The following is a 17,383-nucleotide window of genomic DNA, read 5'->3' as shown; positions in this document are numbered from 1 at the left end:
AAATTAACTTTCAAGGGCATACTTATGTATTTATCTATATACCCTAGGGATCAAACTCAGGGCCTTAAGTATGCTAAGTACAAGCTGCTCCACTGAGGCATAATCCTAGTCCTAAACAGGATCTATGTTGCAATACTAATGTGTCTGAGCTCTACAGGACCTATGGTCATACATGCCTAAGGATATTGTCCATCCCTTACTGATCACCACAGTCCATACCTCACTAAACAGTTCAGCCATTTTAATTAGCCTGTGAAGCCCTCCATGCATGTCAAAGCCTCAACAGCCTCATCTTCCACCATCACCACTCACAAATCCTTCTTTCACTCCTTCATCCATTCACTGAACACCAGAACATGCCCAGTACCATTTGAGGCATCAGAGATACCCGAGTGAAGCATGAGGGACCTTAGTGTCCCGGGGACAATGTGAATAAATACGAACAGTAAGCTGGATGCTGTGGTAGCTTATGTGGGAATGGCCTCCAAAGACTCATGTTTGAATAATTGGTCCCCAGGTGGTAGAACTCTTTAGGAAAGATCAGGAGGTGTAGCCTTGGGGAAGGAAGTGTGTCACTGTGGGCAGGCTTAGAGGTTTCAAAGAACTAGCTCCAGTCTCCATGTGCTCTGGCTCCTGACTGTTGATCCAGATCCGAGCACTCAGCTGTCGCTGCCTCTGTGCCTTTGCTCCGCCATCATGGACCATAACCCTTTGGAACCATAAGTGCAATTAAGTACTTTCTTTTATAAGGTGTCTCTGTCACAGTGTTTTGCTACAGCAATAAAAAAAACAAGTAAGACAGAAGGCAATGGGCTCTATGTAAAATGATAAAGCAGGGAGGTCGGGGAGGGGGTCACGGGGTGGGGAGAACACTGCATGCAACCCAAGGAGTCTTCTTGGAAGAGGAGTATACATCTGATGACCTTAAGCAGCCGGGAAACCAAGGATGCTGGAACAGACTGGCCATGGAGAGGGTGACAGGGGTGCGCAAGGTGGCTGAAGCAGTGACAGCAGGGGAGAGGGGTGTTTAACAGACCCCTGCACAGACTTCAGCTCTTCCTTTGAATGAGACAGTAAGCCACAAGAGCATGTGCTGAATTGCATTTCCCAAGATAGCTGCTAAAGTCTCCTATTTCTGTTTCACCAGATGATCTTGTGACTCTTCTTGATAAGAAGAGAATACACAAAGAAAATGTGATGCACATGCAATGGAATATTGAGCCTTTAAAATGAAGGGACTCCTGCAACACGAAGTGACTTGAATGACCTTGTAGAACATTGGTAAGCAATACAGCGCAAGTGTAGACAGACAAATCAGGCCACCTAAGTGTTGACTGTCCTCCAAGTGGAGCAACCACCATCTTGGGCAGTTCAGTGGCACCCCTTGCTAAAAGATCATCACAACAGGGCTTGCTTATGGTTTGATTACTCCCCATTATGGAGGAACAGAGAGGGCCACAGGACCCTTATCTGGGTATGCAGTACTCTGCCTTAATTGCATGTGTCTTTAGGGGAGGCTCGAGAGTATATAGGTGAAGGAACACTATAGGAAGGGGACACCATCTATTTGGCTACGGGGAAGCTCTCACCCTTGCTGGGCAAAGGCTTTCCAGGTGTGTCCTGTTGAGGGAAGGAACAGCCACACCTCTATAAGTAACCACTCACCAATGATCTTCATAAAGAAGTATAAACTAATTGTCTCCCTAGAATGAACTTTGGCAGAATCGTATCTGCTTGAGGCTGGGACCTATGGAGAAGGGGTCCCCTTTATGGTCCCCTAAGGATGAATTTTAGTAACATTCAGCTACAGTGAAATTTGTCTTAAGAAAGCCAAGGTTAGACTCGGTGTCTAGGCTGTAGTTCAGTGGTATTGTTCCTGCCTACCATACATGAAGCTCTGTATTCAACTTGTAGCTCCTAAAACACAAACAACAAACAAGGTCAACACAGAAGTGGAGTGTAAAACTGGTTACCAAGGACTTTTGAGTCATGTTGAAGAGTCAGAATTTCAGCTAAGCTTCGAAGAATTATGTTCAAGAGAAGTGCTGTGAAACATGATTGCATCTAACAGCATTTTAAATTGTTACACGGGTGGACTACATGCTCTCACCATAAAAAAGAAGTTATACATGTTAACTAGCTTGATTTAGCCATCCTATTTCTACTTCAAGGCCTTAGACACCACAAATCACCCATTTTTATTTGTCAATCACAAGCCATCTGCATAGTTGCCAAGATGTTTGAACTCTGGTTGACATAAAAAGGCACTAACTCTGGAAAAGGCTAACTGGAGACTTTAGTCAGGTGTCTAATAGAAAACAAACAACATGATTTCAAGTTTACATTTTATTAAAGTACAGAGTTAACATGTTTGAGTTTTCTACATAGGAAAAGGCTAGTCAATTTCAGGTGCTTCATAGAAAAATTAGCATTGAAAAACACAAATACAAATCCATAATTGGCTTTGTGGCTAATGGGGAAAAATAACTATTTTAAAAGGTAGCAAAATCTAACCATGTCAGAGACCTTTATAAACAAACAGTAGACTTACCACACAGATTGCATTCAAACTCCACTATAGCAAAAATGTAACCACAAAATTTGGCTACAGCTAATTGTTTCCAAAAAAAAAAAGTCTTTTTAAAAAAATTAACAGTTATGACTATAAAAATGTTTGTAGTATTTTCTTTGCAAAGTAAAAAAAGTTTAACTTTTTAATAAATGGAAGCAAAATGATCCTCTTAATTTTTATAAATAGCTCTCAAGACATATATTACTCATCTGCTGTAATCTTTCTTTACCTGAGAGAATTTCCCAGGATCCTAAAGGATTACCTTAAAGACTTCTATCATTTTCCTCACATGAATGTAGTTAAACTTCTTGAAGTCAACTGGGCAAATGCATTCCAGCTCTGCCCTTGCCCAACTAAAACAAAATCAAATACACCTCTTTGGTAAAAGCCAAGTGTTTCAGCCTTTTAAAGTAACTGTCTCTGTGAATGTTTCAGTGATGGAAAACAGCAAGTGAAAACGAACTAAAGCCATCATGTCGGGTCTCCTGTCTACTGAAGTCACCCCAATGCCAGACAGCTCATCTCTGCAGGGAATAAAATGTTTACTAGTCTAAGTCACAGAAGAAACCTTCAGAGCATATGACCAGGTGGCAAGCTCATGTCCAAGGAGGAAGCCCGGGGTCCTCCCTGGTGCCCATCTTCCTTATGAAGCCCTTTCACTTCTTGGCAGTATGTGGGATGTGCATTGGTTTATGTTTCAGCACACGAAAAAGAGCCACTGGTTAGAAAGGCATTGAAGCAGAGAGGCCCAGAAGTTTAAATGCAGGCTCTGGAGCTCTCTTTCCAGGGTAACGTAAAGCACCAAGGACGGCATGAGAACATCATCGGATAAAGGCAGAGGGTGACAATTTGGGAAGGGGGCAATTAACACTGGAGTGAAGTCACCATGGAACTGGAGACATGGCACTATGTCTTCCACTGGCCACTCCCTATGGGATTTGGAACCAGAAGTCTCAATATTCCATGCCTCCCCCCACAACTCTTTCCATACCACAGTCCACCCACTATATAAAACTTCCCCAAGCCCCTGCAGAACAATTCATCTGCTGACTTCCCAAGAAACCCAGATCCGCTATCCAGCACCACCAAAACTTGAAGCAGGCATCATGTGTGAATGAGACTCCCAGGAGAATCCCTCCATGGCATAACTAACATTTTACTCATAAAACACTAGAGGGAGAGAACACATGATTTCTAAACTCTGCCTCCAGGGCTGCCATGGCTAAGGTCAGATGGGCAGCTTCAAAGCATGAATTTTGATAGTGTTGCTTGGGTATTGCACGAAGCAATGGCCTGTTATCTTTAAAAGCAAGGTAGCATTGCTGTTGTTATCTCAAAACAATGGCACACTTTCCAGTTTTCTCCAGTTTCACAAACAATAGTATTCTTAAGCTCACAAACAGGCTTCTACCTGAGTAGTTTCTCACAGCTGATCACAAATGCCAACTTTTTGTTTTGAAATAGGATCTAGCTGGCCTAGAAACCAGAGACTCCCTCACTTCAGCAGAGATTAAAGGGTCAATTCTTATGTATATCTCTCTTAGAAACCCTTCATCTCAATTCTGACCATCCATTTATACCATTAGCTGAGAGTAAAGAGGGTGGCCAGCTCTTCATCCTGTGTGAGGCCTAACTTCTGAAGAACAGCAGGGCATATACTCAACCAAGACTTAGGCAGCTAGAAAGTGAATGGGGCTTGGTTCAGAGGGAAGCCACAGGGCAGCCACTGGTACTGTCTGGGTTTCCCTGAGCTGCTTTCCATAGAGGAAAAGGGGCCAACAAAGGCTAGCCCAGGAATGTGTGGCCTTGTCAGCCTGGCTGTGACCAGTTCAAAAGTCACCACACCTGGCTTCCAGTCTCAGCAGAGACAAACCTTGGCAAAACAATCCTGCTCCCCCCAGCACCTGAGTTCCTCTCTGCCTCTTTCTCAGCACCTCTGTCTGGCACAGCAGGGGCTGCTGCGAGGAAGCTGCCTTACACAGGTCCCAGATGATGAGGCTCCCATTCCTACTGGATTAACTAGACTTGTTTAGAGCTAGTATATAGCTATGCTTTGTGTGATTCTCCTCTGTCTTTGAACTGCTGAGAGTTTACAGACAAGGTGTCCTTATTTGTGTACCTTTTAAGACAGGATCTCAAATACTATAAACCAGACAAGCTCTCCACTGAATTCACCACTATTTCTTTCCGTGGGTCCTTTTAGCAGGAGGGTACAGTAGTGAGTAGAAATGAAGATTCTGACATTTTGGCATGTGGGAACCAGGCTTAGGTGGGTCCCAATTCTGCCTGACTTGTTATGATAGGCACTGGGGAAATCCTCTCCCTCACTAAGAACATTGGCACTAAAACGCACACTTGTGAGCACTGCTTTCCAAAACCATATCTAGGAATTTGTATGGATGTAATCGTAGTCTTGTGAGATGCCTCCAACCACCGACTTTTGCATCTCAGCCTAATTCCACACTTGCACAGCTTGTCTGGCCGATCTGCGTGGCCAGCTCTGTCGGAAGCTGCCTGGGATCCTCACCCCAGACCTCCTCTACTTCAAGGAAACCATGCTGTTAGCATTGGGGGCACACTGTAAGTGAGGAAGGCCTCATGGTGGGGGTGAGTCAGGGGGGCTGACCTTAACACTCTGAGAGGGGTGTGGCAAGCTGCAGTAAAGAAGCAGCGTTTTGTTAAGATCCTTGAAGCATGACTGTTAATGACACTCACAAGTAAGAACTGCAACCCTCCACTACTTGGGCAAAGACAACAACGTGCACCTTGTTTTACAGCCACATGAGCACTGCCATAAATAAGAGCAGGATTACTGCAGTGTCTTGTACTGGGTAGGGAAAACATGGTGGAGCATCCCATGAAGGTGAGAAGAAATTGTGCTTTTCACATTATTACAAACACTACCTTAGACAAGAATGAAGGACCTCTGCCAAGGGCAGAGAGGACAAGAAGGCCATGACTCCCAGCATCATGACCTCAACAGAAAACACTGGGGCAGGGATGTGCAGAAGTAGGTGAGAGTGGACTCAAAGGAGGGGCTCCCTCTGTACTCTGCATAAACAGGGAGCTGTGAGGGCTCCGGGAGGCCGGCAAAGGGGAGTGACAGGGGGCCAAGCCCCACCTTAGGCTGAGAACTCAGTGTTTTTGTTGTTGCTTCTTTATGCCAAGGATGAGAGTGACAGGCCATACAAGGACATTTTCATCCCTGTGACAGAGGACGTGCCCCAAGCTCTGCCCTGGGTAAAACACATCCAGGAAGAACAGCAACAAAACTTCAGCTAATTCTTGGGTAAGGCATAAAGAGATAATTGCACCTACCAGCTTGGCTAAAGATTTCAATTCCTGTCGATCAAACTGGTGGTTTCCTTTTGGATTTTACAACCAGAAGCTAATCAGGAGATTTTGTTTGTTTCCTGAAAGCTTTGTCAGACCTACTTAAGCTAGCCAGGTGATGTCAGATTTTCACAGGGCACCAGTTGCTGCTTAAACCCCTGGTGCACACGTTCCCTCCACAGTGGGCACAGGCCTGCTGAGCCACAGGGCACCTGGACATCCTCACACAGAGAACTGCCTGGAGGGACAGCAGAGAGGGGCCACCAAGGTCTGCAGGTACAGCAGCACACACATCCAGCAGGAAGCCATCTTGACCCAGAAGACGGACCAGCCTGAGAAGAAGGTCTTAATGGTGGCATTTTCATAGCTGTTGAGAAACAGACAGAGCAGTAAGAACACAAAGGTAGCAAGGTACCGCTGGCCCCCGGCAAACTTCAACTTTCTTTCTTAGTAATTAATGGAGTTCTAACTCATACACATTTAAAATGTATCATTTGCCGACTTTTCCAATACTTACAGGCTTATAGAATTGTTGCAAGTCAGTTTTAGAACAGCTTCCTCTTCCCAGACATCCTGCATCCCCTAGCTGCTCCCCCTTCCCATGTCCTCCGTCACCCCGCATCCATTTACCTACTTCCTATCTATAGGATTTGTCTTTTTTAGACCAAATCATGTAAACACAGTCACACAGTCTCCTATGATTGGCTTTTAAACATAGCATGTTGCTTCCATTGTATGTGTATCAGCACTGATGGGTGTCCCTTGGCTGGGAAGCATGAGACCAAATTTTAAGAGTTTTTCACTCTAGAATATTTACATAGATGTTATCAAGTGAAAAAATCCAAAATTGGAAATGGTAACCTTTCTATGTCTTGTCAGATCTGAGAACATTTTGGGGTTTCCAGACTGGGGCTACACACTGTACATCACGCCTTCTGATTTATAAATCATATCTTACTGAGTGGAAATAGCTCGCTTTGCTATCTCTTTGCTGTCAGTTAGGGACCTTTGAGCTACCCCTGACTTCTGTGTTGTTATGAATCACTATGACATGAGCACATGTCTGTAATTTTTGGTTACTTTTCCTTTTTGTACTGGATCTATGCTTAGGAGGGAAATTGCTGGGTTATACACTAGGATCTTGTGTTGAACCATGCAAGGAGTTGCCAAATTATATTTTCAAATGTGTTTTCATCGTATATTCCTATCAGCAATGTAAAGAGGGCTCCAATTTCTACCTATCTTCAATGTTTATTACCATCTCGTCTTTATGATTTTGGCTCTGCCCATATTTTCTTATCTGTTTCAAGCCAAAATTCCTCCAGTTTTGAAAAGATCACTTAGGCAACAACAAATTTGTCCCTTCCTCAGGAAGAATGCCCTCCCGGAAGTGTTTGCTAACTCTAGGCTCTAGACGGCAGCTCCTGTTCCCTGACAGCCTCCTCCTCAGCTCTCACCACCCGACAGTCAAGCGATGTGGCTCATGGTCAGCCAGTCCCACGAGAGCTTACTCTCAGGGCTTACATCGGTGTAGCACAGAAGAGCCACCCAAACACTCAAACTATCCGTCAAAGTCTGGGGCTGCATGAATCTCCAGGTAAGAAAAATCAAATCCATTGGGCATTGGCTAAATTAAAAACTGGAAAAAATAAGAGATACATATTTTGAAGTAGGAAAAAACCCCACTGTATTAGTCTTTAAGATAATCTTTCCTCTATTGCTACGACAGTGTTCCCCACACTTGCGATGTGGACTTAGCCCTTTCTGTCTTGTTTGTTCTGTTTCTCAATACAGGGTTGAGACCGAAGGTCTCTCACATACTGAGCTCACCCTCTGCCTCTGAGCACCCCCCCCTCCTCGCCCCCGGGAGCTTCAACTTTAACTGCAGTGAGTAGTTAGAAAGGCTTCTGGTCTACCAGGAAGAATGTCAGGGGTTGGCTACAAAGGCTAAGGAGAGTATAGATGACTCCACTCTTTAGAGAACCATACTGAGATGTTTTGTTTTGTTGTGTTATTTTACTGTACAGAGATTGTCCCACTGAGCTGGGGTTCAAGGCGTTGACTAGGCCACTCACTGGAACCAGCTGGTCAGCGTCATCATCACGTAGAGGGAAGCCAGGAAGAAGACGAAGTGGAAATAGGAGTAGCTGTACACGGTGCCTTTCTTCTCATCATAAATCACCCTGGGTCCCTTCTTGACATTCTGCTGCTCTTCAGTGTCTGTGGATGACAACAAAGGATGCCCAAGGGCAGTGGTGAGCCCACACACAACGAGTACTACTGCAGCTGCGTGCACGGTTCAGTCCTAGTGTGCTGCTAAGTAGGAAAAGCCACAAAGGCCACTGATAGCGCAGTTACTCCAGGAACCTGCTTGACTAGATGAGTTAGCAAATATGTTTCAGTGGGGCAGCAGAAAGAGAGCCCTTGAAGACATAAAGAATATTAGGAACTCAGTGGAGAGAGCAGCCCATAAACTTTCCCTTCTGTAAAGAAAAGCAAGTTGAAGAAAAGAAATGGCTCCCAAATGAGATGTAGGGACCTCTTGCATTTTCTTATCACCCCTTTAAAAAACATACACACATTGTATTTTCTAACTCTCATTTACCTTAGATAAGAACGAAAGTGAACAGTGGTTTTTCCCTGCCAGAACACCAATGAAACAGACAAAACCCATCGACCCCGAGGGAGATGTGAGAAGTACATAGACAGTTAACCAGCTCTGGAACAGGCAGAGTTAGGCACCAAAGTAGTATCCGAACTGCAAATGCCTACACAGAGAAATCTCAGCCTGCAGGGCCACAGTCGGGCCCAGAACACGTACCTTCTCCATCTGGACCGAAGCAGAAACAGCACCGGGCTACCTGTGAGAACAAAAGCGACCAAGTCAAATGCTGCTTTCTACGTCCCTAGCACTATATGCCGCCCGACTGGAGAAGCTTCTGCCAGACGTACATGTTAGTGCAAGAGATGTGGCTATGTCTCTGTCCCCAGATACACTAGCTACAGCAACAGGGACAGCCCTCAAGAGTATGGGGATGTTCTAGCCAGGTACCCTTCAAAGGACCTAGTGCTCACCCTAGCTAGCTATTGTGTGACTTCTGGGAGCAAATCCTTGTGAGCCTGCTCATTTAGGCACTGCTTCGGCTGCAGAGCTGCCTTGTCCCATAGCAGGCCCTTTCTGTGTATCCTCCATCAAATGACTGATCATGGAAGGCAGATAAAGGTCCAGCTAACAGGACATGTAGAACACTCTGAGGCACCACCTATGCTTGGGAGCATGCACTGGGGTTAGTCCAGCCTGTAATGTCCTCTAACTTTATTTATACTGTGCCTAATTCTGTCTCCTTCCTCTCTCCTTTCTCCCTTCTGCATGTGCTGACCCCTAATAAATGACCAACTGAGACATTCTGTTTCAGTTCCCACCTCTGCACGACTTGGACTGAAACATGCAGCAAAAGAGACCATGCTCCTGCCTCACACTTCCTAGTGGGAGGCCTGCTACTCATCAATTCTGCCTCAGGGGCTGGGACTATGATCATGCTCACAACGGATGAGTGAAATCAGGCAGATTAAACAGCAGCCAGAAGTCATAAACTAGCTTTAAGACAGAGCTGGGGGGGGGGGGTGAACGGCGGCGCTGGAGAGATGGCTCAGCAGTTAAGAGCAGTGACTGCTCTTCTGAAGGTCCTGAGTTCAAATCCCAGCAACCACATGGTGGCTCACAACCATCCGTAATGAGATCTGATGCCCTCTTCTGGAGTGTCTGAAGACAGCTACAGTGTACTTACATATAATAAATAAATAAATCTTTAAAAAAAAAAAAAGGCAGAGCTGGGACACATGCGGAACGAGACCTTGGGATTCGTGACTACTCAGGGCACTGAAGCTGACAAGCTGAACGGGAATGGGATAAATCTGAAGGGCAGATTAGAGGCAGCCGGTGGGCAGGAATGGCTGCACCCCTGTCCTAGCACTCAGGAGGCAGAGGTAGAAGAATCCCAAGTTAATGGACGGCCCGAGCAGTGCAGTGAACCCAAGGCTAGCCCGGGAGCCGCAGAGAGTTCAAAGCAGCCAGCCTGGGCTATGTAGTGAGGTCCTTTCTTATAAAGCAAACAAAATAAGCAGGCAGGCTGCTGATCTGCTGTGGATACAGAAGGCTAGAATTCTTGCTTCTTTAGTACATTTTAAATTTTATGTCATAATTCTTATTTGTTCAAAACAATAAACTCAAAGAAAAAGAGACAAAATTATGAAAGTTTATTACATGATTGCAGGAAGACTGATAAACCGAATAAGAAAGAACGGAATGACTACACTTACCAAGACCGTCTGGGAAGCAAGGTTCCTGCCTATCTCTAGTGGAAGAGAGCTGAGCTACAAAAATCCCAGAGAGCCAGAGCTGAGGGCCAGGAGAACACAGCCTTTCATCCCTCAAGTCCCACTGGAGCCTTTGCTACCTCCTGCTCCACAAGACTTGGATGCTGTGAGGCAGTCTACAGTTCACGAAGTCAGTGGGCCCACTCTATTCATTCCCGTTTCTTTTGAAGCTTAAGTTACCACAGAAAACATGAGCTTGGTCTTTCAAGGGCAATGATGTGGGGGCACGAACCCACTTGCTTAGAAGCAAACAGTGGGCGGCTTCTCCCTCAGAGGAGAACAACTTTCCCTCTTAAATCTAACCTGGAACTTGCTGCTGTTTGAGCTTGAAGGCTGTACACAAAGGAGACATTGAAACCATGATGCTCACCCCCCCCCCAGCAGGTGGCCACCCAGTCAATGGTAGGAACAAAGGCACAAAGAAGGCTTCTGCAGCGCATGCTCCTCTGTAACAGACAGCAGTAACCTATTCAAGCCAGCACAATTTCCTCCTCTACGTTCTGAGGCTGGCAGGATAACAGGCCTTCATAACGGTGCACTATCTCTAGGCTAGGCACTGGAAAGGCATCCCAAATGGCCAGCTGCAGAGCCAAGTGCCCTTCCATATTTGGAAAGACACCAGGGCTTGTCTGTCCAGTAAATGCTATTTGAATGGATCCAGTGGCCAGACGCCAGCAAAGTCAGCTGCAGGGACTGGGACAGGAGGGACTGGGACAGCAGCTGTGCTCCCAGGCAATGCGCAGTCAAGAACACATACCCAAGGGCCCATCCTGGGAAATGGGAATGCTCTTCCCTCTGTGAAATGTGAAAAGGAACACTGCTTTTGTGAGGACGATGTGAAACTACACGGCTTTAGACAGTCAGCACCTGTAAGTGATAAATGACTGAGCAGTCACTGCAGCCCCAGGTTCTGAGCAGCCTTGAGCTCACAGAGAGATTTTCCTGCCTCTGCCTCCTAAGTGCTAGAATTAAAGGCATGTGCCACCGCCACCCTGGCTGCCGAGTCTCAACTGTCCTGTATGGTTGAGTTTTCTGACTATGGTTCATGTTTCACCAAGAGCTCCAGGGAAAAAAGACTTCTACACCGGAAAGGGAAAACCAGGAAATGTTTTGACAGTCAGCTAAACACTCGCTCAGACCTTGACATGGAGGTGAATGGCCTGATCCATGCACTTACAGTTCTGAACTCCTCACTGAATGACAAGTGTGTGCTGGAACTGACCCAACACTGAGGTGTCAGCGTTCCCGCTGTATGTGCAGTGTGTGCAGAACGTGCTCCTTGCCTGTGTCTTCCTCCAGAGCACTGATACATAACCCCACCGCTATGCTGCACGTGGGGAATACAGACGGGCGTCAAGCAGGTGCGTGGTTTAGAACGGACAGAAAACCTACGCCATTACAGCCAAAGAGAGTAAACAAGGGGTGGCTGAACATGGTTCCCCGAGCTTTAGACTGGGGGTGGGTGCAGAGTACCAAGCCAGTGCCAACAATGTTGATGGAAAATTGAGAGTTCTCTCATTTTAATACATAGGACAATAGTTCTTTTTGTATACAAAAATCTTATTCTTTCTTAGACAGAAAAACAGAACTATGAGTGCCAAAAAAAAAAAAATCAATACACTGCAAAGGAAAATTAGTCTCTCACTGGGTATACAAGCCAGACTTACACTTATCTCCTGCCCAGGCCCACACCCAGGCAAAGATGACCAACACAAAACAAGCTCAATGGGGTTTCTGTAGACGCCTCGTCTGAGCATTCCCTGCCTGACTCAGCACGGCTCACCTGTTAGCCTTTCTGATTCTGTGTTTGTATGGGCTTAGTATACGCGTACCACGGACATCTCCTCAAGGGTCTAAGTGTTGCTTGTGTGTTTTCTCTTTCCTGTGTTTGCTTTGGATTTTTGTTTTGTTTGTTTTAATTGGCCTGGTGTGTGTGTGTGTGTGTGTGTGTGTGTGTGTGTGTGTGTGAGAGAGAGAGAGAGAGAGAGAGAGAGAGAGAGAAGCATGGAGTTGGATTGGGTGGATAAAGGGTGTGGGAAGAGAGAAGGGAGGAGACACCATGATTGGAATATTCTATATGAAAAACTTACTTTTAATAAAAAACAACAACAACAACAAAAACCAAAAACCAAATGCCCCAGCACAAAAGGCTCTCCTGAGAACAGGGCCCTGAGCAGAAGCCGGAAGAGAAGGAAGGACGCGCACTTACTTCCAGCTCTGGCGCTCCGTATCGACTCTGCAGAGCATCCGAGCTCGACCTTGTTGTCGATGTCAAACTAGGAGAGATCAGAGTGCAAGAGCACAGGGAGAAGCTGTCATCTGAGTGGAGGGAAAGCGGCCTGTAAGCTCCCCGTGCCCTCAGCTCTGGGCGCCCCTCTCCCGCCCTGCCCGTTGACACTTGATGGAAGTGTCTCCATCTGTGGATTTATTTAACTTTGCATAAAGGTGTCTAGGTGGGCAGGGATGCGTCTGTTTTTCTCCCTTGCTCTTACTTCCTAAGTAATGATGTCTTATGTTATTTATACTGTATTTACACTATATCAAACACACCATCTAGAGACAATTTAGCACATCTGGAGGATGTACGTAGAGCTTATTAGAATACTGCCTCTACCATTCGATATGTAAGCACTTGACGTGGTGTCGGTGGCAGGGTAGGATGGCATAGGGTAGGGTTGTAGGATCCTGGAGCCAGTCCCCTCACAGCAGGCACTGAGGATGAACACAAGCTACTGTGATATTCCATTTGATAGCAAGCTTGATGGTGGATTCTACAACTATCTTTTTAAGCACATGGCTCTAGATCATTTTATCCAGACACAAGTTTGCAGGTATCGTCAGTCTTTTCTCAACATGGCTTCTTGCTGCTCCTCATGTTATAACTTTACCTTATCACCACCCCACTCTCCAGTCTCACTTAGAGATCAAAAGTTATTTGTTTTAAGTCCAGGAAATGTCCCTCAGCTAGTAGAGTGTCTGCATAGTATACCCGAAGCTATGGGTCCAGTTCCCAGCACCCCATAAACTGTGTGTGGTTATAAAGACCTGTAATCACACCCTGAGAGGAAGAGGTATGAAGATCAGACATTCAGGGCTATCCTCGACTACATAATGAATGTGAGACCAGCCTGGCCTTCACAGCACCCATTTCAAAATCTTTCTCTACCTTTCCTCCATATCTAGAGAGGTAAAACAATCTGTAACATTGATTGACAGTGGTAAAAGTGCTCATTTCTCCCATATATAAAAACATGGAAGCACTTTAAACAAACATATATTCAACACTTAGCCTAACTTTATACATGCATCTTGCAAATAATTCCTAAAGGCCAAGTGTGCTGCGTGTGGCAGCCCCTGTTCTGAGCCTCAGGGCCTCGTCTGTGAAAATGCAGCTCACAAAGAAGCAAGTTTACGAGGACACAGGACACAGGGGTGACTGCTCATGCAGTTAGGCTTCTAGTGCACAGGCAGAGATTAAGATTCATGTCCATCAAGTCAGCCTCAACACCAGGAAGCAGCAGGGTCTTGTCTGTCCCCTCAGTCTCTTGCCCAAGGAGAAAAGATATCAGTGGGCTATGAGGAGCAATAGAAAAAGAGGTCCTCTGGGATCCAGACCCCACTCCACAATTCTTCTACTCCATCCCGACTGGTCGGGGAAGGACAAAAACTTCCCACTGGCCATATTCCGAAGAACACTCTCATCTGGTTATGCACTTAAGACTTCTGCATGCCAGTTATACTATAGTATAGTAGGACGTTTCCATGGGGAAAGACAAAATTTTAATTTTAGTATCTGAAGTTTTCAGCTGGAAATTGAGGGAAACTCTTTAAAAGCACTCCCATCACTACTCCATAAATTCTTTGGAATAAAGTTTTGGAAAGGCAAACCTGATTCAAGCACCTCTGACAGCTCATTCCTTCCCCAGATGGAACTAAAATGGGGGAGGCTTTCGTTTCTGTCTAACACTATTTACATTCAGTTCATCCATAGGGACAGTCTTGTCCTGTATGCAGAGTAGAGGCAACCACAGTAAAAGGACTATCCCCATAAAACTCATGAGAATTATTAACAAAAACATGGTTCTGTAAACTCTTAAAGTGCCCCCCATCTCTGTCTCTGTCTCTCTCCCTCTCCCTCTGTGTGTGTCTCTGTAATATGCATGTATGTGTGTAACAATGAGTGCATGTGAAGGGAGAGGCGGCATAAGTCCTTGCCTGCACTTGGGTTGAGACAGGGTCTCACATTTTCTAGGTCTCCTGTTGAGCTACCAGGGGTTCCCCATCTCTCCCTCACCCGTCTCACTGTAGAAGGACTGGGATTACAGACACGAGATGTGTCTGATTTTACTGAGTTCTAGGAATTTGAACTTAGGTCTTTGCGCTTGCATATTAACTAGTTTACCCATAAAGCCAGCTCCCAGACACATTCATTCATTCATTCTAGGCACAGTCTTACTATGCCACCCTTGCTGGTCTGAAACTCACTATGTAGTCCATACTAGCCTTAAACTCGTGGCCATCTTCCTGCCTCAACCTCCTGAGTGATGGGATTACAGATGTCAGTCACTATAACCTGTGGTGAAGCAAGGCTGAGGAGAGGGACAACAGCCCCGAGTGGTGCAATCTGTCACCATTCAGAGAACAGCTGCGTCACATTGCAATGTGACACAGATGTTCCTTGTAATTATTTACATATTCACCAAAACACTGCCTTCCTTCCCCTCTCTCTAGAAACCATTGCAATACCCCAACCTCTGCAGTGTTGTCAGATCGTTAGATCGTGCACAGCGCAAATGCCACCTGAGGACCTGCTTTAGTTCACTGTGGAGTTAGCCTAAGTCCCACGGGTCCCAGAAAATTCCAAGAAAATGCCCGACTTTGTTTTTGGAGATCACAGACCTTTCAATTCATACTAGAAAATGGACAGGGCAGGCCCGGGACACACCCCATGCCTTTTGTGTGACAAAAGGCAACCATGTTCCCTCAGAGCTTTGTGATTAGTGATTCAAAGAAGACCAGAATTCTGTGGGAGCCAGGGGAGGCCAGCCTACGTTCCTGATGTACAGACATGGAGAGTTCTGGCAGTGGCAGGATTTCTAAAATAAAAAAGCAAATGACCGCCATTCCTTTCTCCTTAGAGAAGAGCAGCAGGCCCAGACTGTGTGGAGAGAACACTGCTCCTCAGTATGCCGTTGGTTCTCAGCTTAACCCAACTGTCCTTACCAGCACAGCATACCCCCTTGTTCCACATGGCACACTATACTGCTATGAGCGTCCTAATCTGAACTAGGAAGTTGCTCAGCATTTAATATAGATTCTTAGCTTTCCCATTTTATATTCAATGGGTATTTTCCTAGGTGGCTTAAATACTAAAGGTTATTTCTTTTCTCTTAAGCATAACTAAATGAAAACAGCCAAGGAATACTTTATAAAACAAATGTTTCCTAATAATCTAATTATGCAGGTCACCCAGCTTAGTTAACACCCTAGCATCTTTGGGGTGATCACTGTCACAATAGAAAGCAACTAGAACAGAAATTGGTACCAAAGACTTGGCTATTGCTGTGACAGACCTGATCTGGGAAGGGTTGCAAAATATTAGGAACTTTGGGCTGGAAAGACCATTAGTGAGCAAAGCTTACATTGGTAAAAGTAGGAGGACCCGCTGTGGGCGGTGCTAGCCCTGGGCAGGTGGCTCGGGGCAGTACAAGAAAGCAGGCTGCGCAAGCCATGAACAGCAAGCCAGTCAGCAGCACTCTTCAATGGTCTCGGCTTCAGCTCCTGCCTCTAGGTTCCTGCCCTCCTCTTTTGACAGGTTGCAAGCTGTAAAGTGAAACAAACCCCTTTCTCCAATTGTGTGGTCACTGTCTTAGTTGACATTTCCATCGCTGTGATAAAACACACTTCAAAAGCAACTTGGAGGAGAAAGGCTTATTTCAGCTTTCAGATCATTGTTATCTCTGAGGGAAGTCAGGCAGGAGATACTCAAACAAGAGTTTGAGGCAAGAGTGTGTGCAGAGGGGCACTCCTCATTACCTTGTTCTTCTGGGCTTGCTCAGTTTGCCTTCTTATAGTCCCTAGGACCACCTGCCCAGGGGTAACACTGCCCACAATAAGTTCTCATATCATTATCTATATAGAAAATGCACCACAGGCTTAACCACAGTCTAATCTGATGAGGACAGTTTCTTAATTTAGGCTCCCTCTTTCCAAATGACTACCTGAGTCTAGTCAGTATAACCATGGTCTTTTTTTTTTTAATTTATTTTTTTTATTAGGTATTTTCCTCGTTTACATTTTCAATGCTATCCCAAAAGTCCCCCATACCCACCCCCCCAATCCCCTACCCACCCACTCCCCCTTTTTGGCCCTGGGGTTCCCCCGTACTGGGGCATATAAAGTTTGCAAGTCCAATGGGCCTCTCTTTNCAGTGATGGCCGACTAGGCCATCTTTTGATACATATGCAGCTAGAGNCAAGAGCTCCGGGGTACTGGTTAGTTCATATTGTTGTTCCACCTATAGGGTTGCAGTTCCCTTTAGCTCCTTGGGTAATTTCTCTAGCTTCTCTATTGGGGGCCGTGTGATCTATCCAATAGCTGACTGTGATCATCCACTTCTGTGTTTGCTATGCCCCGGCATAGTCTCACAAGAGACAGCTATATCTGGGTCCTTTCAGCAAAATCTTGCTAGTGTATGCAATGGTGTCAGCGTTTGGAAGCTGATTATGGGATGGATCCCTGCATATGGCAATCACTAGATGGTCCATCCTTTCGTCACAGCTCCAAATTTTGTCTCTGTAACTCCTTCCATGGGTGTTTTGTTCCCATTTCTAAGAAGGGGCAAAGTGTCCACACTTTGGTCTTCGTTCTTATTGAATTTCATGCATTTAGCAAATTGTATCTTATATCTTGGGTATCCTAAGTTTCTGGGCTAATATCCACGTATTAGTGAGTACATATTGTGCGAGTTCCTTTGTGATTGGGCTACCTCACTCAGGATGAGGCCCTCCAGGTCCATCCATTTGCCTAGGAATTTCATAAATTCATTTTTTTAATAGCTGAGTAGTACTCCATTGTGTAAATGTACCACATTTTCTGTAT

The 17,383-nt window shown here is 45.6% G+C and overlaps 1 protein-coding gene across 1 annotated transcript in view; it reads right to left on the bottom strand.

Moving 5' to 3' along the window:
* Window positions 1-2,331: 2,331 nt before the first annotated feature.
* The window catches only part of Serinc5 (serine incorporator 5), a 96,121-nt gene continuing 81,069 nt past the window's right edge, over window positions 2,332-17,383 (bottom strand). The window contains exons 9-12 of the mRNA XM_021180315.1: window positions 12,492-12,558; window positions 8,727-8,766; window positions 7,981-8,125; window positions 2,332-6,272 (exon numbers count right to left, since the gene is read on the bottom strand). Of these exons, the coding sequence (XP_021035974.1) occupies window positions 6,128-6,272; window positions 7,981-8,125; window positions 8,727-8,766; window positions 12,492-12,558 (397 nt within the window). The 3' untranslated portion in view covers window positions 2,332-6,127. The remainder of the gene's footprint in view (window positions 6,273-7,980; window positions 8,126-8,726; window positions 8,767-12,491; window positions 12,559-17,383) is intronic.

The sequence above is a fragment of the Mus caroli genome, chromosome 13 (genome assembly GCF_900094665.2).
Source record: "Mus caroli chromosome 13, CAROLI_EIJ_v1.1, whole genome shotgun sequence".
NCBI lineage: Eukaryota > Metazoa > Chordata > Mammalia > Rodentia > Muridae > Mus > Mus caroli.
Note: the sequence above shows the minus strand (reverse complement) of the source record. Positions and strands in the feature narration are given on the sequence as shown.